This window comes from Hesperophylax consimilis, chromosome 10 (genome assembly GCF_061612785.1).
Source record: "Hesperophylax consimilis isolate HC1 chromosome 10, BYU_Hcon_1.0, whole genome shotgun sequence".
In the NCBI taxonomy this organism is placed as follows: domain Eukaryota; kingdom Metazoa; phylum Arthropoda; class Insecta; order Trichoptera; family Limnephilidae; genus Hesperophylax; species Hesperophylax consimilis.
Genome location: NC_142845.1, coordinates 5,802,137 through 5,826,750, shown reverse-complemented (window position 1 = coordinate 5,826,750; position 24,614 = coordinate 5,802,137). Strand labels below are relative to the sequence as shown.

The 24,614-nt window shown below is 34.4% G+C and overlaps 2 protein-coding genes across 4 annotated transcripts in view; one reads left to right on the top strand and one right to left on the bottom strand.

Annotated features, from left to right (window-relative positions):
- The window catches only part of spin (lysolipid transporter protein spinster), an 87,722-nt gene extending 84,029 nt beyond the window's left edge, over nt 1–3,693 (top strand). For 2 of the 3 annotated variants that reach the window (XM_089636535.1, XM_089636534.1), the window contains exon 9: nt 2,627–3,693. In XM_089636535.1, coding sequence (XP_089492661.1) covers nt 2,627–2,703 — 77 coding nt within the window. In that variant the 3' untranslated portion in view covers nt 2,704–3,693. Of the gene's footprint in view, nt 1–1,292; nt 1,354–2,626 lie in introns of all 3 variants that reach the window. The other variant, XM_089636536.1, reaches the window with a different exon arrangement.
- A 1,397-nt stretch (nt 3,694–5,090) lies between these two features.
- lok (ovarian-specific serine/threonine-protein kinase loki) lies at nt 5,091–23,934 on the bottom strand. The gene is made up of 9 exons (XM_089636051.1): nt 23,552–23,934; nt 23,343–23,472; nt 23,112–23,248; nt 22,767–22,894; nt 21,439–21,567; nt 20,903–21,106; nt 19,137–19,348; nt 14,349–14,547; nt 5,091–9,845 (listed from the first exon to the last, which is right to left on the bottom strand). Exons 1-9 carry the CDS (start codon nt 23,742–23,744, stop codon nt 9,576–9,578), a joined length of 1,602 nt encoding a protein of 533 aa, XP_089492177.1. The 5' UTR covers nt 23,745–23,934; the 3' UTR covers nt 5,091–9,575.
- Nucleotides 23,935–24,614: the final 680 nt, after the last annotated feature.

Here is a 24,614-nt window from a genome sequence, read left to right as displayed (position 1 = left end):
CGAAATTCGTTAATTCGTAATTCGAAATTTATTTTTGTCCGCGCACGAAAATTTGTTCGTGTAATTCGAAAAAATTTGATTTTTGCGAAAATAAATCATAATATTTCGTAAATCTGAATCTAAAAGTCAGCCGTGGCGGTAAAACGCCGAAAAATGTATTTTTACGTGGTTATACATCGTCCTAATTAGTATTATTATTTTGTAAATCTGAATCGATTTACACTGGAATGTCGTATTTTTTCAAATTTATTTCGAATATCCGAGTTTAAAGGGCCGAGAAAATACATTTTACGCGGATATATGTCGTAGTTTTACGAGTTTACGCCAAATATTTGCATGGCCGCGTAATTTCGATTTACGCGTAAATATATCGTATTTTTACTAACTTTACTTCGAATATCCGCGTTGAAAAAATACGGCGCGACGGAAATCGGCCGAAAAATTTCGATCCATGCCGAAATATGACATATTTTTACGAATTTACTTCAAATATCTGAACTTAAAAGGCCGGCCGCGACGAAAAACTGCCGACAAAATTCGATTTACGCGGAAATATATCATATTTTTACGAATTTATTTCGAATATCTGAATTTGAAGAGCCGGCCGCGACGGAATACGGCCGCGAATCCTCGTTTTACGCGGAAATATATTGTATTTTTACGAATTCAAATTCAGATATTTGAAATAAAGGGCCGGCCGCGACGGAAAATTACCGCGAAATCTCGATTTACGCGGAAATATATCGTATTTTTACGAATATCTCAATTTAAAGGGTAGGCCGCGACCGAAATCGGCAGCAAAATCTCGATTTACGCGTAAATATATAGCATTTTTACGAATTTATTGCGAATATCTGAATTTACAGGGCCGGCCGCTACGGTAATCGACCGCGAAAATAAAGAAATAATTGGTATTAATACGAATTTACAACTAAAATATCACCCGGATTTGAAGAGGCGGCCGAGAAAATCGATTTTCGGCGTATTTTTTTTTTTTTTTTTTCATAAAATTTCGAATTATGTGGGAATTCGTTAATTCGAAATTTGATTTTTGATGTCCGCTGGATTTCGAATTAACGAGGTTCTACTGTAGAAGTTTGTTTTAGTTATACGACACTCTCGACTACCATACTACGCTTGTGCCCGTATTATGAATGTGTTTTAGTTGTACGAAACTCTCGACTACCATATTACGCTTGTGCCCGTATTATGAATGTGTTTTGCATAACTCATGCTAACTATCCTTGGCAGACATATACTTTATTTCTACTGTTTTTCTTTCTTTGTTTCAGCATATTCTAAAGTTGTATGACACAAAATAAATGTTAAAGCCACCTTTTAATTCTATTTTAGGTGAGTTTGTAGACTAACTTTTTTCACTAGGTGTTTATAATATAATATTAGAACAACTTCCTTAACAAAATCTGATGAAAATTAACATTATACGTAACAAAGGCATTAATTGACTGGTCAGTGGCCGAGTTGACATCGCGTTTGGAACCCACCCAGGCATAGTGTGTTCAATTCCTCGTCTGGCTAAGTCCTACATCACAACACAAGCAACATTTACCGCTAACTGTATTTGTACATAGTAAGAGATTTTCAAATATTGTCAGGCTATTCGTGACTCGGGAATGTTTGTCTTTTTTTTAAAAATAAAATTATTTTTAATGTTCGTATTTTGACACCTGAAAAAATACAAAATTTTGATTTTGTTTACTAACTTTTTGCTATGGAAAATTTTGAAAATCATCGCTGGCACTATGAACAACTGTAAAATAGTCAGGTGCCCTTGAGGTGATATTTCACTAAAGTGGAACTATATAATAATAATAGTACTTGGATGATTTGTATAGCGCTGTTTTTGTGCAGAATCACCTCAAGGGCGATGTATCTTACTAACGATCTTTCTTACCAACTATAGACAGTAAAACTATTATCAACTTATTGCATCTACCAGTTCGTTGATCAATAATACAAACTATATGTACAATGCATTTAATGATTGAACGCAATGCTGCTTTAGAATGTACATATTTAATATAAATTGGTGAAGTATTACAATATTTAACTTATCCCAGTTATCTCAATTTTGGGAGGCTGATATGGGTCCCCAGGTTCCTACTCACTTTTCTCCTGAACTTCCTCTCCTCCCTTTCCTTAAAAAGACTCTCTACGCAGCATCCCTAATATCCCACAGATATAAAGCTCTGAGGCAAATTATTGTCCTCATGGCCTCCTGTGTGGAGTTACAGTAAATATATATAAATATAATTTTTTTATCTAATTTCACTAACAGACGTCATCTACTCTTCCATCATAAACAAAAAGGCAGCTGGAAATTTTCAATTGTCACATTCTGATAAATGCGACGTTTTGTGTTTATCAACCTAATATAATAAAAAATTCCAGATGTCTTTTGGATTATGACGACAGTACTGTCCAAAACTTTATTACCTTAGAATTGTATATTGGCTATTGTAAATAGAATTCTTTCTCCCTTTTTAAGCTAAAAATCTTTGATGATATTGTGTACCTATTTAAAATTCATATTTCTTATTTTAAAGATACCATTTTATAATTTTTGTAAATTAAACATCTTATACATTTTTAATTTTTGTTTCAGAGAGTTCAGTTCAGCCCACACACCGTTTTGCGGAAGACATCGAAAGCCGTCCCAGAGTTGTGAACATTAACTTGTGAAATACAATAACGGAAAATATTACTATGTAATTTTTTCCACAACGAGACTGAAATTGACATTCGTTTTGAATTACCGTCGTTGTTGTGTCAGTGTCGATATCGCTGAATGATATAATCTTGTCAATAGAATTTTGGGGAATGACGAAAGAAATAATAATTGTGTGTAATGAGGAATGTATGCGACACTGTTATTGTTGATTGAGTCACAATATTACCGGTTAAAATCCTAAAACTTAATAATCCATACAGACTTTTAGATAAATAATAATACTTATTCTCTTCGTGTTATAAATCTTTAATAGTTTGTCTTTAATCTTCCTATTCCGGCAGCTTTTAGTAATCTTAAAGAGGTTTCTTGTGGTAAAGTGAAATAACATTGGCATGTGATGCTAGATTGATTATTACGAGTTTAAAAAAAAATTGTAATTGTTTTCATTTCACTTAGGTTTGGGTAAAATCGACAATCTGCGTCGTTTTGAATTATGTATTATAATTTGAATGTTACTTAGCTGTTAAATCTCAACTCCTGGTCCCGTCAAATTGTGATCATTTGTCATGCATGATGATTGTTAATGCTTGTCAGGTGACAACAATTTGTTAAAAAATTATAACAGACAAAGGATCAGCGTTTAACTGGAACCCTTCAAATGTCAAAAATTCAAAATAGTGTTGATGAACGATTCGATGGTGACCAAATGTGATGAGGGTTTGAAACACCCCAACCTTCATACTGGCACATTGAATGTCCTCCCCAAGTTATTACAGTTTACCACTGGACATTGTAGAAAAGATTCGGTCCCTATTAATTTTAATTTTGTAATTATATACATACTTATGTACTTGGCCATCGAAATGTAATCTATCTGATGATGGATTCTCACACCGGTCTCCGTCCTGTACTAAAACTTCCGCTACCATTTGGATGTAATCATAACTGGCTTATTACATTCTATGTTTCACTTATTTATTTATGTGCTGTACTCAATTTTGTTTTAGAAAATAATATCTTAATAATAATCACTTTTGCTTTTAAAATGATTCAATATAAAAATGCTACCTATATATATATGGTTCAAAAATTGTTTGACTAATGCAATCCAAGTTTGCAATGCAAATACTTTGTATTTTCACAAATATCTGTTGTGTGTAAATACGTGGTCAATTCCAATAACATCACAAACAAATATGTACACTTCATTGTCTCACAAAATGTGGCAAGTCGCAAACACTTACGTTTCCAGTAAATTCTCAATTCAAAAGAAAAAGACAGACATTCAAAGAATGTGTGTAGGAATAAAATGGATATAATACGACTAGGCAGCATTTACGTGCTTAAAAGTTGCGTCAAATGCTACATTCTTGAGATGACAATACTACGTTTACACTAAGTCAAATACGGAACAATGTATGAGACTTCCTACTGCATGTTTCTATGTTTGCTATCCCACTTTCTCTAATGGCGCTTAAAATCTTCAGGAAGCAATTGTATTATCGCATAGTACAATTATTAATAATTTGCATTTATTTAAAAATGGAATTTTATTCTTTGGCTTTTTACTAGTGTTAGTAAAAGTAATAGCACACAACCTCAAGCGACGCGTGACAGTTTAGTACTAAATCGAAGCGACAGCAATTACCGTATCTTTTCCTTTTAAACCCCTACAACATGTCTATAAGCTTTGTAATGTCTTTGGTTGATTCATTTTCATATTATTATTTATATATGGGTCTTGCTGTTGTTACATACTGTTTTATATTAGCTTATCATTTCATTTAATTAATTTATTTGTAATAGTTGAAGGGTCAAAATAAAATAATAACCGGCCATCTATATAAATAATATGACTATTACGTGTGTTTTGGTTCCTATTTCGTTTTCATTGCCAAGAATAGAATTCTATAACAATCATTACATAAGTGCTTCTTGCATAATATGAAGGTTTTGCAATTTAAACTTTTGCTATATATATTTTTCAAATATTCCTAAACCATTCATCACATTTGTTAATGCATAAGACAATTTATGACATTTTAACAAAATTTCTCAAAAAATTATAACATAGTATGTATCAAGCTGTAATCACTTTTTGCAATTAAAAAAAAGTTTTTGACAATGAATATGAATGAATGAAAATTGGTAGTTCATGTGAAATTTTCCGATATATTGTATAAACATGAAGAGTCATTGACTTTCAAATTCATGCCTCAAAAGACTGATAATTTTATAATTATTATGTAAGTTAATTTATTATAATGAAAACATAAAATTTATTGTATGATCATTGTTTTGTTAAATAATTAAAATCTGTGAAAAAAAAACATGCACTGATTGAAATAAATATATTTTTTTGTAAAAACTGTTTTTATTCATAATATAAGAATGTATTTAACAAAATATCCATTGTATTTAACAATATAAAAATAAGAACACGTTAATTACGTAATCATGGTTACACTTACACATATTAAAAAAATAAAACAATGATTTACACATTTCACTATGAAAAAAGCTTAGAATGTCAAATTCAGATTTGAATGTGATGTGTTGAATTTTGACCCTAGCAACATCGCTGACTTGTTTTTGTACCTTTCACGTGATCAAAATGGAAACTTTACAGAAGAGTTTAAAAAATTATTCTGTTGAGATGCAAATCACCAGTTTGTATTTCTCTATTGGAATGTTTACATCATTAATATTTTTTACAGAGGCAATGTGCAATCCATTGCAATAAAATCACTTAAAAAGGTTAAGCAGTCAAAGGGTTAACAAACCCAGAAAATTGTGACGAACTCATACTTAAGTAGATTTGCCCTTAATATGAAATCTGGGTATCATTTCGACGAGCTGAAGGCAAACCATGTGACCATATCTTTGGCACCAAGAGGGTTTGAGAATGCTTTGAATAAACTATGTCATCAGTCGTACATTGACCACCGAAGAGCGAACATTGAAATAACCAGACCATGGGCAGAAAAGAAAAGTTCGCTAAAACAAGGCAAAGGTAAGCAATGCTGTCCATTGTGGGTCTATTCTGCGCAGAATGTAAATGTTCCTTCTTAAAGGAATTGCCTGGCATAATGCGTAAATTATAACACATCTGTTAAAGTTTCTAACTAAATGGTAAACAAAATATAAAATTTTGAAAACAAGCCCGAACTTCAATTTGTACTTAAACGCAGCCAGCAATTTGCGCACCGTTGTAAAAAGGACTAGTAACTCGTAAGCAGATTTTATTTTTGACAACCAAATGGTGATATTACAATATGAGTTGCCATTTAATTTATTGACAAATCACCGTAAGTGGGACGGTCACGCTGCCTCCCACTCTCCGTGCAAGTTGGTTTGTTCCCCTTTCTCCGATTGGCTCATCTATGAATTAGAATTGCTATGGATGAAATGTACTTTTTTTTTGGAATTTAAGTACTTTATAGTTGGTGTTTTCTATTCTTGAGAAACTTGACCAACTTAAAAACCGTTAGGTACATAGTATAATATTAATAAAATTAATCTTAATGTCTTGGTGTGCATTCATTGAGTAAAAGTGGTTTATAATTAGGTTAATACAAAATGGCACATAAATCACATCTTAGTAGTAATAAAGTATCTGTTTAATCCTATAATACAAATCTCACAGCGTCAGGTAGACAGTTAACAATGAAATCAAAACACTTACATAAATATGTAACAATAATAATAATGAATCTTTACATTGAATATTAATTTGTTCTAACAAATGGTTATACATACTCCGGCCACTGAGAAATTTTTCCAACTAGAATTTATTTGGTACTAAACACATTAAAAAGCACACTGAATTTATTTATGTATTTTTTTCATGAGAAATCTCTCAGTGGTTACAGGTGGCACTAGGCTTAAATTATTATCATATTTAAGTAGTCATTTGCATTTTAAAAATACAAAACTTTTCTTTTTTGACAGGGTTACTTTTATCAATACTATACACGTCAGATCTTACAATCACTTTGGCCTATCAAACTGACAATTCACTAAGTTAAAATGTAGCACAAACACACAACCTCAATTTCATCACCTAACTGGCAATTTTCACTCAGGTTAAATATATTTGTTTGAATTAAACTCTGCTATGTGTTGGTTGATCCATTAAAGCGTAGACTAAAGAATAAGAGTGAAAACAAAAATTCCATTTAGCCCAGCTCTCTGTCTTACTTAAACTCGCCTGGCACCGTAGATCTCCATCTCATTTGTATTTCGTAAACACAGTTTTGTGACGAAAATTTAAGCCTCGATGAAGTAAATATTTGTTTCACGATACACGCCCACGATGCCCTTCTTGTGTTATTCTTTATTCTATGCGTTAAAGTGACATCCACAAAGAAAAAAAATTATGTTATCTAACAATTAAAACATTTACTTTCATAAAATTATGGCTAAATAGAAATGGTAATCGTTCTCCAAGTTTTCTGCTAAGTGTACATTTTTAATTTACTTAGCATTTTGGTTTAATAGAGAAATTTTCAGAAGATTATTTTGTTATTTCAATGTTAAATTTTCAAATCAATGAAATACTACATTATATCTACGAAATGATAAAACTGTTGTGACCCATCATTTAAAGCTTCCGCTATTTATTATCGGAACATATAGGAAAACAAATCAATTAAATATTCACTAACTACATTATTATATTTGTGTAACATTGGATTGACTTACTTCTTAAAAGTAATGAGGTAAACAATAAGATAATAAAATATTGAGTAAGAATAATTAAAATAGGAAAACTTCACAAGACATAACAATATCACATAAAAATAAAACAACTGCAATCCATAATATCATACGAACACACAAAGCCTTATGCCAAGTTCACACGGGGACTATACAATATTGTCCTGTACTAGTTCAATGAACGGCTTCGACCGCGCAAGACAGGACAATAGAATAATACAACAATTCGACAGTAGTTCAAACAAAATGGATACACGACGAGGTGAATTTTTGCAAAAAATATTGTGTCTTTTATATCAAGATGTATTGTATTGTTCCATTTATGCAACATTTTTGAGCTGAAATAGGAGGTCCAAGCGCCGAGATGCATATGCATGGAGAGACTAGATATTGTCCTATTGTCTTGTTCAAGTGCGTTTACTTGTCCTGTACTACAAACTTCTGGTTACACTAAGACAATGGGTCAGGAGTTGGGACAATACAATATTATCTTGTCCTTGTGTGAACTAGGCATTAGACCGGGTTGCACCGCTCTAAAGTCAGGGTTTAGCCAAATTAACATTAGAACGGAGTTCAAAACAAAACAGATTGGTTAGAACATTGTTTTCAGCCTAAAGCCAGAACAGAGTTCAAAACATAAAGTTTTGGCAAAGCCACAGTTTTATAATGACAAAACCTGGTCTTAAAGGAACATGTATATTAGATTCAGTGCCCATATTAAACATCTACATAATTTATTCATCGACATAAATCTATACAGGCCGGCCTATTGCCTCCGATATGGAAGAATGTTAAATGGAATGCTTCGTGAATGCTGTAGAATAGCACGCCTACTTGGCCATGATAATATTCCACCTGAAAAATGCACACATTTGTGCCACAACGATTCAGTGGCTCCATACACATAAGCTAATCTCTAAACCACTCGGATATCTAGTCCAAATAACACCAAACAAAAGATTCGTCTATAAAACAAATTAATAAATCGTTACATAATATTCTAAATACATGTAATTACTAAAAAAAAACATTTGTTAACATATTAAGAAGACCGTTAGGAAGTACGTGGCGTGCAACAGGATTGTTAAGAGTTTTTAAATGGAATTTACATTTGAACTTTGTGTATCGAAATAAAACATTTTCAGTTTTTCTCACACAAAAAGTTTTCGACTAAAAATGTCACCCAAAACATTTTTTTGGGAAAATCAGAAAAATTGTTACTGCATGCCACTGCCATCGGGTTATTTCTTGTCGAGATAAGAATCTGATTTCCAACCGTGCAGGTAGAATTTTGTCTTGCCAATATTGTCAGACAAATTAATAACAAGGACAAGCGTACTAACAAATGGAATAAGATGATTATCACTGAGGACAATGACAGATGGTTGTAAAAACAGCGGTATCCATACATAAGGTTTCCGGAAATTATTTATTAACACACTTCAGGCGGGTATCTTTTGCGCCGGCGGACCGCTGAAAATGGAAGATTATTTTAATTTGTTTTAAATTGCTATATCTTCAAAAATTTTAGTAAAAATTTCTACATACTAACTCAGCATACCCAAACTATAAAATGACTAACCGAAAAATTACATATTTCGTTAATATTCAAACGAATTGCTTATCAAGTGTAAGGTATTCAATAATAAAAGGTTCCTTTGTTGAAATACCGATGTACACAAAAAACTGGATTATAAATATAAAAGAATAATTGTATTGCAATTTGATAATTATGTATATATAGTTGGGACCTTTAAAAAGAGATTGGCAAATAATATTCATACAAAAACATTGGATAATTTATTCTTTTCTGCCATTGAAATGAAGCCGGCGCAAAAGGTAAAAATACCCTTCCCATCCTTACAACAATCAACCGAACGGGTAGAAATACCTTTCCCGTCAGAAGTGTGCTAATAAAAACAACCGTCTTGTTTAAAATTGTCTCTTTTAAATGTCTTCGTTAGTAAACTAAGCCGCATGTTTGAAAAAAAAGCAACCTTTAAATAATTGTTGGAAACCTGTTGTTACAGAAAGCGTCGGAAAAAATGTCAGAAACTGTAATAAAAAGATTGAGTCGTTAATCCAGGCCTGCTGGGTGGCCCATCTCCAAGTGTATTTTCATCTCTTCTAGATATTATTCAGACTAGTAATATAATATAAAAGATCACGAATTGAAAGATAGCGATTCAACGGACAGTTCATCAACTGTATCGTCACTGGAAGTGGTGGGCGCAACTACTGTTGCCATGACGACTCCTTCCACCATGACCTTTCTTCTCTTTGGTGATGGTTCGGGTCCCCTACCGCCCTCCGAGAGGTTCCTCTTGAATGCTGGACCGTCACTCACTACAGTTATGTGGCTTAGATCTCTCTCAGAGTCTGATAGAGATTTAGGTTTCATCAGCTCATTAACTTTATCGATCACAGACTTATCCTGAAAAAAAAATTGGTATTGTATTATTGAAAATTCTACACATGTACATAATTATTATTAATTGAACGTAGAGAAGTTCTGTTTTAACTCAACCGTATTGCATTTCGTCCGTCTGTGCATTGGTTTTTATGTGTCGTTTCCGGTTCAAGAAGGTGCCCGTTTTAATGGTTCAATTAAGATTATTTTTCAAATATGAAATCGTTTGTGTAGTTGGAATTTCTTATTCTAATTTTTTCAATACATACTATGGTACCTAGGGAATGCAATCCCGGTATACCGGGATCCCGAAATACCGAGATCCCGCAGACATTTTGCGGGACTAATCTCGGTCGAAAATTTTGCGGGATCCCGCTGGACTGGCGGGATTACAGAAAAGCGCAGCTCATACATTTAAAAATTCGCCCACAAAGAACGATCTGCTGCGGACTTACATGACAAAAGACATGGGAAAAAATATTGCTTTATTATTGGACTGTAAAACAAGGTGGTCAAGCCTGTGCGAAATGATATCAATATTTAACAAAGTAAGATTGGGCGTATCGAAAAGTCTGGTTGACTTAGGGCTCGGTGCAAATCTTGACTACTTTTTCACTGAAGAGGAATATGGTGTGCTGAACGATCTGGAAGGAATATTACAGCCGGTGAAATTAGCAGTCGAAGTTTTATGTAGGCGAGAGTCAAACTTGATTACTGCGGAAACCACTTTAAAATTTGTTATTAGCAAACTGAAAAATATTAATAAGCCATTAGCCCAAAAATTTGTTGATTCTTTGAGGAAACGGATTTCAGAGCGGCGAACTAACTTGACAGCGGTTTTATTATACTTACATGATCCATATAAGTACGAAGAAGACAGAAGTCAATTTATTAATGTTGATGACACATTTAGTTTACCTTCAAAAAGTGTAATACGCAAGGCAATCAAAACTATAGTCGAAAGGCTAGAGTACACGGACACGGGTAACAACGCAGTAGCCACTGCTCCTGCTGACGCTGATAATCCTTACGATGACGCTTCTCTCGCTAATCTGGAGACAAACGCAGCAGCAGCAGAAGCACCAATGTCACTTCAAGACGAACTCGAATTTACTTTGATTAGTATGAAGAGTTCGAGATCAACAGCCCATCAACAACCTAGATCTGGCAATATGAGCAACCTTGAGGTTTTGATAAAGAAGGAAATGAATTACTTTGAGTCCGGTGGATTAAAAGGCACATACCTTCAATTCACTTACAATGCGCTAATGACTATTGTGCCAACCAGCGTGGAAGCTGAACGAGCTTTTTCAGCCGCTGGCTACCTTGTGTCCAATATCAGAAGCCGTTTATCAGATGACACAATTAATACTTTAACTTTTTTACGAAGCTATTTCCAAAATAATGTTTAATTAAACTTATGATGCTCATTGTACAAGAATATTGTTTATCGTGTGAATGTTATTATTTAAATTTAAGTTTCAGTTCAGTTTCAGTGCCGGCAATCCGGGCGTTTATTTTATTTTCATTTGTGTACATAGATTTCTTTTACCCACCTCACTAGACAAAGTCTGTTCCGATGCGGGTATGTTATGTAAATTTATGTCTTATCTTATTCTTTGCCAATTTATGACTTAAACTTTACCTATGTCTAACTAAAGGTATACCTATTAATAAATCATTTTAAATGTCCCAAAGAACTTGTTTTATTATAGCTATAAATTTAAAAGTCTAAAAACAAGGTTGGTAGATCGAGGTCTTTATTATACAATTGATTAGATATCTAAGTCCACTCTGCTGGATCCCGAAAATACCTGGATCCAGCGGGACTAAGATTGTTCAGTCCCGCAAATACCTGGATTGACATTTTCTTGCGGGATTGCATTCCCTAATGGTACCTAACTGCCTGAAAAAATAATTGTCATTGATATAGCGATGTTTCATGAACAACAACGACAAATTGTATGATTCCTCATTTGAAATTTTAAAATGTTACATAAATTATGCGGTATTTAAATACCTACTTACAAAACTTATATTTTTTAAGAAGAAATTTTGGTTTTGATATAAATAAGAGAAAATTAGAAAGTTTTGGACGCGAGGTCTACTGTTCACAGAACTACTAGTTACAGGCATCTTAACATCACTATCCGATCATTTTGGACGCGAGGTCTACTGTTCACAGAACTACTAGTTACAGGCATCTTAACATCACTATCTGATCATTTCTTTGGTTGAAAACAATTCTATGGAGTTATAACAATAGAGTTTTATTCTTCATTACTTTACTTTAATTCAAGTCAGTGGTAAAAGCTCTAACTCTGGACCCAGAACCAGAGGCGTCTCTAGAGGTCCAGAAGGTCTGAAATGTTAATACATATTGCTAATGCGTAGTGAATATTATAAAAACGCCAATGTATGTAATTACTTTGCCGGTACCCGCCTAATCTGAAGCCGGTAGTGCAATATTGTTTAATTTAAGATTATCTATCTTATTATTTATGTACACATCAGTGGCGGCTCGAGCACATTTTCGGTGGTGGGGACCGTCATTTTTTATGTGTAGATACTGACATTTCATTGCCAGAAAATGGGAGTACGAGATCCAATATAAATATATACACGAATAGGTTTTTTACTGCAACAAAAACACTAGCACATAACCAAGATTTTTTAGAAAACCACTCTGGATTAAAATTTAACTTTTTACGAGCTTTAACAACATGAAACTCGATTACAATGTCTCTAGGTTGGTGAGCACCTAGGCGTTTCACTTCTACTTTTTCGTCAAATGTTAACGTACTGAATTTATTTTTCAGTAAAAAGTCGACTTCATTCATTTTTTCGAATAATTTCTAACAAAAATTATTATTAGATAAGAAGATAAGTCACGCACCTAACCAGAAACACCAAATATTCATAAATATTACGTTTAATAAAAAATAACACAAGTTAATCGTAGATACTTTAGTTTAAAGCGCTTTTACCACGAGAACGGCGCTATAGAAATAAGAAATGATCCGATCAATCGATATCAATACTATTATTTTACTTAAACGTCACAAACGATTATAACACGACTAACGCATATTCTGACCCGTGCATAACTGACCTACTTCAATAATTAGAACTAAAACAAACCATCACAAGGGGATTTTCAAGTCTGTCCCCTGAGATTTCGTTAGAAGATTCAAATACGCATGCGCAAATTCATAACATTTCATACAAGAGTATTCTGTCCAAGTAGAATAATCACTTTAGTGGGAATAAATCCCTGGGGTTGTCCCCCAACTGCGCAGAACGTTCTGCGCATAACTGGACGCTAGCTAGTTCGGGCTCGTCGGTCCCGTTGGTATTTAGTATGCTGCAAGGAACGGAGGAGGCTAGTCGCACGTTCGTCGGAAGAAACTTTTCAAATTTCGAGCTTAAAAATTACCCTAATGAATTTTTAGTTGAAATTTCTGCAACTGTTAATTACTTTCATGTAAAGAATGCATTCATTATTTTTTGCGAACTGAAAGAATTGTCATTTTTTTCTTGGTAGATTTCTGGAATATCTGTATTGGGGACTGACCCCACGGTCCCCTTGTGAAGAACCGCCACTGCATATAACTAATTCATGTTTTTTTTTCATTTAATAGATCTATTCAAAAGTTTTTTAATCACTAACTCCGATCTCAGTTCATTGTTTATCAGTAGACTTAAAAAGTAAACAATGAAAGCTAAAATAATTACACATAAATTTTATTGACAAAATTAACTGGTCAAAATTTTTATTATAACTTTTCGTTTTTAACCTCTTTATTTTTCTCTCTTGCAACATAATCCAATTGTCACTTTATTTGAATACGTTTGTCATGATTCAATGAATTGTTTGCGATTTCTTTCGATACGATATCCACAGAATTTGACATTTTAAATTATTCTGTGTAAATTACGTCAACAATGCTAAATATAAATTCTCAAACTATTATTCAAGTTCGAGATGGTTATCGTTTATCGCACAAAAAACTTTCGACTGACATTCTTTCACATCTCCCTTTAATACCTTAATAATCTTAAGTCGTAGATATCTCTATCTCACTGCGGTCATGTCCGAAAACCCCTTTAAAATAAATTTGGTATGATACTAAGCATATGTCAGACATGATAGTGTTTACCTTCTTTATCTGTATAGCAAAGAGAAAGAAAGTAGATTGCTTGGGGACACAATTCAAAGTGACCCACGGTAGGTACATACAGTAGCTTCTCATTTGGATGCTAGATGGCAGTGGAACCCGCTATTATCGTACGAATATGCACGAAAACTAAATTAATATGTAATCGGGTGGTTTGTTAAATTCTTTTCTTTATATTAATACTATTGCAGCATATTTTGGGAGGCCATTGACAAAATGACCACCATAGAAGAGTCGCCACTGCCCAGAAATATTGGCTTCATAAAATCCCAAAATGGGATGAGAAAAAAGGGTGCCATAGACGAGTAGCGTGACTTTTGTGCAGTGTACATAAAAGAAATGTAGGTACCTGCATCCACCTATCCTCCAAAATGTTGTTGAGGGTAATTCTTTTCTCGGGGTTGACTTGGAGCATCTTCAGCATGAGCTTCCTGGCCGGCAGCCCCACTCCCTCCCAGTGCTTGTGGGAGAACATATACCTCCCGTTGACTATTTGGTCACGGAGCGAGCCCTTGTACTCCTGGGAGAAAGGCAGGTAACCCGACAGACTGAAAATAAACATTATTATTTATAATTTTTATTTATTTATTCATTTTCGGGAAATCGATAGTTTACATTTAATCAGTTTGTACATAAGTATTATATAGTAAAACAAAACCAATTATGGATTTCCTCCTTGTGACTTTACCTCTACTGAGACAGCATAATATGGAATAAGTAAATAAAATTTGTGAGAAAGGAATATGAATTAAAAAATTTATTAAAAAAAAATTTCATGTTCAAAGGGTATTAATAATTCTGTGATTTTTTAGAGCCATACACAGACATAGGAATTAATAGACGAGAAGATAATGGCGAGGGGTAAAATCAACTGTTGAAGAACGAAGGGAGTGAAGCTGACTGTGATTCGTCAATAAATCAATCTGACAGTAAATAGGCATCTCGCATTATAATATATTAACACCTCTCTCCTTCCCCAGCACACTAATTTAACTTAACTTAAAAATGTAACTTAACCGTAAAATGTACAATATACCTCATATGCATATATGTCAGCGACATGTCATTGGTACCAATTATTGTACTAACTTTTATAATTTTGTAACTATTGTCATCTATGTAATTATGTACTGTTTGTTTCTGCAATAAACAAAAATAAAATAAATAAAATAAAATCACCATTTACTTCTTAAAAGTAAAATCTGCTTTTGAATGAATAGACATTTTTACATGGGAGCGCAAATTACTCGCCACGTTATGAACAAATTTGCGAGGTCCAAATTCGGCAAAAAAATTCGGTTCCATTTTCAGAGTCGAATATTTCGTTTAAGTATTTAGTTAAGACACTTTTATAAATGTTCATAATTTACTTCCCAGCAACCAACCAGCTTTGTGTTTCGCGTCCAGACGTTTCTCGATGTGATAGTAACAACTGATTCATATTATACGATGTGAATATGCTTAAAATAAAGTAAAATAATGCTTATATATGGAATGTAATACGACAATTGGGTTTATTCTCTTTTTCACATCTATTTTTACAAGTTTTCATAGTACAAGTCAACATTTTGCCGTGTTATTTCGTAAAATGAACCGATGATGCCTCGACCATAGTTCGCACAAGAATGATGACGTCACGTTTTCAAATTTCACTTGAGGCCATACGCGAGCACAGCCGGCTTCAATGGAACCGGTATGGGGAGTGGGGATAATACGCTTTTAATCACTTAGGGCAGGTCTACTAATATTCATATGTCTATGGAGCCATACAAGAAAATAGTGTCTGGCCTACAAGGTACTGAGAATTAATAATAAAGTTGCATTGTACATTGCACTAATTACCAAGAGGACTTCTTAATAATAGGTCTGAGGGATGAAAGCATGTTGGGACCTATGCTAACGTGGCTAGATGATTAGCAAGCGGAATATATTCTCTTTCCATGTTAAAAATAAAGTTGCATTGTTAACATTGCACTAATCACCAAGAGGACTTCTTAATAATAGGTCTGCTGGATGAAAGCATGTTGGGACCTATGCTTAAGTGGCTAGATGGTGTGGCGTCATTAGCAAGCGGAATAGATATATTTAGTCCCTTTCCTCATTTATAAATACAAATAATTAAAGTCCTGCCCGCGGCGCGGCTGACGCATATGTGTATGTTCGAGCAACACCCAAGATTCAAATCATTATTTTGCAAAATGTATAGTTCAATATTCCTTTATTCCAGGTAGAAATATCTTTACGTCATCCAAATACAGGGTGCGGCACGGAAACTTGCTGATTTGAATTGGACGCCGACGAGCGAGGCGTGGTCAGAAAGGGGTGGGGAGGGTCTCATTGGAAAGAGGGGGTCTTGAAGTTTTGTTACACTACAAGCCAGTTGGCGTCATGCGTTGGACAAAGGAACAGCGTGCGTTTGCCGTCGAAGCTTACTTTTCTAGCGGTCATTCGGTGGTCGCAACCCAACGTGCCTTCCGTACTCGGTTTAACATTCATCCCGCGGGTCCCGTTCCTAGGCGGCAATCAATTGTTTCGTGGGTGGACATATTCAGGGAAAGTGGGAGTGTGGCAAGAAAAGGCTCAGGAGGTCAATGGACTTCCAGAACTCCAGAAAACGTCGAGAGGGTGAGGGAGTCGGTATTGCACTCTCCCCGGCGTTCGGCGCGTAAACACGCTGCTGCCCTGGGGATTTCTGATCGCACAGTGAGACGAATTCTTCACAAGGAACTCCGGTTTTGGACGGAACTTGGGGACGTATGGTTCCAGCAGGACGGAGCCACAGCGCACACAGCGAGAACTTCGATGGAGCTTTTGAGGGAACACTTCCACGAGCGCCTTATCTCCTTGAGGGGTGACGTACCGTGGCCGGCGCGCTCCCCCGATTTGGCACCATGCGATTTTTTTTTATGGGGATATCTCAAATCCATTGTTTATAACGACAAACCCCGGACCCTGCAACACCTGAAGGAAAACATCCGCCAAGCCATCACCAACATTCCCGTCGATATGCTCGAAAGAGTGGAGCGAAACTTCAAATCTAGGGTAGATCAGTGTATCACTAATGAAGGCCGCCATTTGCCCGATGTCATTTTTAAAACTAGTTCAAACAAAAATTCAGAATGTGTACTAGACGATACAAAAAGAATTAAATCGATATATAAAGTACTTTTTCTTTTATTGACTTTTCAAATCAGCAAGTTTCCGTGCCGCACCCTGTATGTGAAAAAACAAAGTCCACAATTCTCGGCGGCGCCGATCTCCCACCATTTAGTCGATAAATACCTAAATCTTTATGGATTTTGTTTTGTTTATTCAATTTGTATTTTGTCTGTATCATAAATTGTGACCATATTTTTTTGTTATTGTAGTAGTGTTTTAAATGATAAATAAAAAAATACCAAAATCGAACCGCACACGGTGGATTTCCGAGCTGATTTTGTTGAGCGGTGTACAGGTTAAATATCCATATTAGCACACATTTCAATTTTGTTGTAATGGTCAGTTTCAAGACTAGTTTCCAGACAGTTCTAAATAACCAGACAAAAACCTACTGGCGGCTCAAACCCCAATAATAATAATAACAATAATAAAATTATTTTCGAATTCTGAACAAAATTTAGAGAAAATGATTGAGGTAGTTAAAAACTTTTCAGATAATATCAAAATGACTTTTGGTTCAGATAAATGTAGAACGATCTTCGAAGAATTAAATGGTCCAATACAGATTTAGATAACTTAGAACGATTAATTAGAACTACGCTAACAAAGTTTAATTGCAATCATCCAAATTCAGCTATAGAACGAATTAATTTACCTAGAAATTTAGGAGGTAGAGGTATAGTCAAAATAACTTCTTTGAAACATAATCAGGTAGAAATGCTAAGAAATTTTTTCCATAGGAAAGCTCATAGCTCAGAAATGCACAAAATAATTTGCAAGGCAGGTAGAAACATTACACCTTTAAATTTATACGACGAGAATGCCAACATTTTTATAAATCCCAACCAGGAATTATTAGATTCCTGGTCAAATAAAATTTTACACGCAAAACACCTTAATTATCTCAACCAAATGTATGTTGACAAATTTTCGTCAAACAAATGGTTGAGTATTGGAGAGTTGAGCGCAAAAATAGAAGGATTTATGATTGCCATTCAGGATAGAGTCATTAAAACTAAAAATTATAGGAAGCATATAATCAAAGATACAAATCAAATTGATGATTTATGTAGAAAATGTTTGGCTTTTCCGGAAACTATAGAACATATTATATCGGGATGTTCTATATTAGCACCGTCCGAGTATACATTTAGGCACAATCAAGTTTTAAAAATAATTCACCAAAGTTTGGAAATTGAACATAACTTGATTGACTGCCGTAATATAGTACCAAATTATGAATACGAACCAAATTCATTTTTAGAAAATTAATTTTCTAAAATATATTATAATAAAACTATACTAACAGACCGAACGATTAGTCATAATAGACCCGATATAGTTTTACATGACAAAATTTAAAAAAAATAGCTTATATCGTTGAAGTCGCTATTCCGAATTCCTGTAATATTCAAAAATCTGTTTCTGAAAAAATAAGAAAATACACAGATTTAGGAAATGAGATTAAAAGAATTTGGCATTCTCAGACTATAAAAATATTACCATTTGTTATTTCGGCTGCTTGCATTATAACTAGTTCTCTCATTCAAAATTTAGGCGTATTAAATCTGTCAAAGAATTTATATTAAAAAAATCCCAAATCAGTCATTTTAAATACATGTTCTTCGACTTATAACGAAGTAACAACTGATCAAAGATCACAATCGAAATATTCACCCCCTGAAATGGCTTTAATCATGCTTGGTGGCCACATCTGAATAGCTAGGTACTTCTCAACCTTCCTTTTCCCCCATCTCCTTCCCGTTCCCACTTTCTTTAGCTTTACAACATATCCCAAACGGGGATGTGATAGTCAGACTCATACCAGCTCCATGCAGTTGTGAGCCTTGAGCGGAATTCACTTTTTTTTAATCCCACGAGAGAGAATATATGGTCAAACACTAAAGACAATCAATGGGATGGGGTGAGGCAAAATGGTTATTATAGTATATTAATTATGGTTAATTTTAATAATTACCATATAAACAGGATGACGCCGAGACTCCATACATCCACCTGCGGCCCGTAGCTGTTCTTCCCCTCGGCCAACAGCACCTCGGGGGCCACGTACAGCGGGGTGCCACACATGGTCTTCATGAAGCTCTCCTCGCCCACCAACTTGCTAAGCCCAAAGTCTGTCAGCTTCACCAGTGGCTCCTCGTCTGCGTTGTGGAGGAGGACATTCTCGGGCTGTCGTCATTTAAATAATTAAACAAAGGTCACTGACATTACCACAATATACAATCTCCAACCTCGGGTGGAAATTTTTTTATTTTATTTTTATTTATTTATTCGAGACACAAACAGGATATTTATAAAAACATTAATTATGGATTACAAAATAAAAAAGTACAATTATAAATATCCCTAGACTAATGTGTCTGCAGCAATCACATTTGCACATTCACATAAGCAAACATGTAAAACAATGACAGTATTTATATACAAAACTTAAAACTTAATTACAAAGATTGAAGCACATAATAAGTAGAATATAAAGAGTAATATAAGTAGAAATTTAAAGAGTATTTATAAAAAAAAATTCTAAACCACTAAACAATTTTTTTATTTATTTATTTTTCTTTTTTTTTAAGTACAGAAATCGTGGAGATATTTCTTGAAACAAGTTATATTATTTGCAAAAATATCTATGACAGTGTGTGTTTTAGCAATGTGCTGGAACAAAGATATTAGAAGAACGAGATGTGCTATGAGCAGTTCGTACTGAGTGGAATTGTTTTGCCGAGTGTCGCCGGTTTTGTTCACCAATACTACTGCACACCTTCGCTTGCGCTAAGGTATCCGCACTAATACATAGAACAGATTTCTGTGCGTACACGTCCCGATACCGTTCAAAGTACCCTAATTAGGTAGTACTCCGGCTACGGTCCGGCGGCCAACATAGCATATATCGTTCTTCTAATATCTTTGTGCTGGACGTTTAGCAGAAAACCCATAGATAATGGAAACAAAAGTATAATATTAATGTGTATTAATATGTACACCCAAAACGCTGCACATAATACCAGTCAGAATCATTCTTGAATATAATTTCTCACTCTGGTCACCTTCATACAACATACATTCACATAAAATTGAAAGAGTTCAGCATAAATTTTTAAGGCACATATATTATAAATTACATATTCCAATTGATAATATAAATTATATCGATTTAATGTAATTGCTTAAAATACATATAATTGCTTATATTTATATATATATTTTTTTTTTGTATCTACGTATGCAAAAGCCCAATGGGGGTTCAAATAAATAAATAGAATAAAAGGGGGATATGTATTATTATTATTCATCCCCTATCCCCCATAAAGCCCGGACTTGGCTCCATCTGATTTCCATCCCTTCACTGACAAGTGATTTGGGGCGCAGCTCTTCGATGACAATGAAGATCTTCAAAATGTCGTGACAGGTTGGCTACGTTCCCAGGGGGCGGAGTTTTATGCAGAAAGAATTTGCAAATTTGTGAAACACTATGAAAAGTGCTTGAATTTAAATGGCGAATATGTTAAAAAATAGTGGAAAGCTGCAGCTTTTAAAAGACACATTATAAAATATTTGTATCTTTGCGGGTTTTTTATTTGTAGCTAAACGGAGGTTACTTTTCGAACAGCTCTCATATATGCTTCTCTACTTGTTATATGTACTGAATAACTGCTTAATTGAGATTGTAATGACAAATAAAACCGTGTCTATTTCAGTATACCGTATAAGAATATTATTCACCTTTAAGTCCCTGTGCGTGATACCCTGGTCATGCAGATACTTGACGGCCAGCACCATCTGCCTGAAGATGATCTTGACACAGCGCTCCGACAGTCTGCCGCTTGCAGATACACGGTCAAACAATTCACCCCCCTCCATCAGCTCCAGGATGATGTAAACGGCTTGCGGCATGTCCACTACCTCTTCTGTCGATATGATGCACGGCTAGAGCAGATATTTTATAATGTGTATATCGATATATAGAGCAGATATTTTATAATGTTTTTTTATTTTTTTTTTTTTTTATTTATTAACTAATATACATATAATACATAATTAAACAATATATATAATATATAATATTAGTGGTAACAACATTAGTGGTTTATATCGTTATAGATTTTCAATCATCAATCTATTGGAATTATGATAAGTTACTAGAGGTCATTCTTTTCGTCATGTACAGTATTTGGTCTACCATCACGCTAAGTTGCAAAAAAGCCCTCTATATGAGAACAGGACTTTTTTTTCTATACATTTGTTACTGCAAAACTTACGTGTTTTAATGCTTTTAAAATAGTGACTTCATTCATTATTTTGTCGGGGTCATTGAGCGGATGAACAACTTGTCCATTTGTGAGACGTTTCTTGGCAATCACTTTCATCGCAAACTTTTTGCAAGTCATCTGTAAACACATTCACAAATAAATCTATGGTTTTCGCAATAAAATTACCAATTAATTAGAACATGTTAATCTGTTGAAAGCCAGAAGAGAAAATTATTTTTTAAGCCGACAAAGAGACTCCAAAATCAAAAGTGGAATCTAAAGTTTTATTAGCGCAAGCGATTCTGATTTTATTCTTCGTATATTTTTCAAAGTCGGTTCTTGCCGGCTTTTTGTCCATTGACTTGGAAATAAGGGAGGTGCTGACTAAGAAAGAGTTGGTAAGAGGAAGGCCAGCTGTCTACCTGGGTGTTGATTTAACACCTGGTGGAGCCGCACCTCTCCCTCAACTGTTGAAAGAGATGCGCAAACTCACTCTGAGTGAATTGCAAAAACGTTGGGATAGGTCGAATACGGGTAGATGGACCTTCTCCTTCTTCCCTTCAGTTAAAGCCAAAATGGAAGAGGCTTTTATCAATTTGGATCATCAACTAACACAGATACTATCAGGTCATGGAGAATTCAGAGGAAGACTGCACTCGCATACTGCCTACTTACACTGTATGCCTGGATATTGGGGGTCTGTAGTCATTTTTATAAAAAGTAGCTTCCTTTATAAATAAAAAAAAAATAAGTGTACGGTGAAGGAGGAAACCATCTCTTTTCTTAGCACCCCGTGGGAAAGAGGTGGGCAACCTCCAATATAGGTCAAAATTCGAGCACTGCCTCCAGATCAGCAAAAAAATGGCTTCCTGCCCGCATGGCAGCAGAGCGTCGAAAGGTCGATTTCGACGGTTGCCCATGGTTTCACCCCCTCCTCATACTCAATAAATGATGGCGTCCCACAGGGATCGGTTCTGTCTCCGACTTTGTTCTTGTTGCACAACGATGACCTTTTGTCGTGTGCACCAACCAATTCACTGTTACGCAGATGACAGTACAGTCCATGATAGCTTTTTGTTTGACAAGCCCCCAAAAGATAAATATTTTATGTAAAAAGTAATTTCGCGTACGAATTAGAAAAAATCATCCGCTTTTCAGCAGAGAGTTGATGGAAAAATACCCGCAAACAATGTGTCAACAGCAAAAAGTTTTGTATTCCATAAAAATCGAAATGATTATTTTAATAATTTTTAGTCTAATTAAACTGTTTTCACAACAACAAATTAATAATAATCTTCAGCAAAATTATTTAAAAAAAATTACAAGTGTGCACAAACCTTATTGTAGACAAGTTTTACAACACCGCAAGCTCCAACACCAAGTTGTTTTGATAAATAATATTTTTGTGATATCTGTATCGGTACTTGGTCTTGATCGTTCTTAAATAAATCCATGAAAACAAACACTGCAACAATTAGTTATTCACATGTGAACACACTTTTATAAATGATATTAACACCATTATTAATAACATTAAAACACGGAGAACACTTAAAAAAACAAATCATGCAAAAGAATTTAGTGAAAAGGTTTGTGTTAGCTAAAACTTTGTTGCAAACTATTATAAGGTGAAAAACAGGACAACCTAAATAAATGTTTTAATTGTGTAATAAAATTCTTACTTTTAGCAGAGGGCTGCGCAATGGATATCTCATCCTTGTTTTCCAGTATCTGTTTATTTCCTTTTCCTATTTTGAAGCCATTTATAAATGTTCCATTGTACGATAAATCATGCAGAATGACCGGGGAATGTTGCTCACTACAATTAATATAAAAACGGTTAAGACATTAAATATGTTAAGAGAGTAAAATATTACTTATATATAAATATTACTATCTTCATAACAACTTACCATGTTTCCCTGGAAATAACAAAATGTTCTTTGCTTACACTTTTCAATACATCCTCCTTTACTAAACCTTTCTTTACCACTAGATCGCAGTTTAAGGATCTCCCCAATTTAAAGTGGGGTTCTGATAGATCTGCAAAACGTATTATATTTAATTACAAGGAAGTCAGCAAAGAGACTGGTAATTTTGGACAAAATAAAACAATTTTTACCGATGTAATCAGTGAACGAGTGTAAGGATTCCGAACTGATGTTTCGGCAGATACCAAGCGTTTTGAATGATTCTTTAGTAGGGTACAGCCTACCCCACATCGTCGGAATAACTGGAGGCGTTTCCTGGGTCCATTCTAATTGCGATCCTTGAGTTTGTGTATCTGGGAGACTGCATGCAATATCGTCCGCCATGTTAGGATTGTAAGCGTAATAATAGAGCTGAGATTTTCAACCCATTTGAAAAGTTTTCGGTTACAAATCCTCAAGTTAATATAATGACAATGATGTTATAAAGGACATACAGCGACAGAAAATCTTAAACTCCGTAAAAGTTCATACAAAACAAAGTTTCAAAATGTCAAAAGCCAGCGCCACTGTGAAACGGAATTTCCATTTAATTTAATCTAAGCTTTTTTCTACGATTGTCATTTTCTATGCTAATGTAAATAAAATTTATTGTCTATGTGCTAAAAGTAAAGTATATCTTTCACGCCAATGAAAAGAGGTGACGAGATTTTTTTATAAAAGCCAAATTTTATTGACACATGTATTTTTTCAGAAGTGTACGAATACATGTAATAATATTCTTCCATGTTCCTAACGTGGTGATGTAAGAGAACTGATTGATTAAATTTTGCGGGGTGAAAAAAATCATTGGACATTATTTTGGTTCGGTTATTATGATTGCGCGTCAAACTATCTGGAAAGTTCCCCCCAATGTCCAAAACCTAGGAAATTGGCAATGAAAATATTTTTAACGTGGAACCGTTTAATTTGTTTTGAGCAACTTAATATTTATTAATCATTTGAAAATAAACTCCTATTGTACCATAATTTAAAAAAAATAAACATCGAAATGTAAAGTTTTTGCCGTAAAAAGTAATATGGTGGGAAACTACACTTTTGTCTAGTTATATCATTAATTATTTACATAATTCATAAACATGGTTCCGGTGCTCACATTTCGAACTCGACCAAACCCAACAATAATTTGCCCTTAAAAAACATTTATGTTGTGGTTATGTACCCATTTAGATTACTCTCAAAATCATACTATGTCGT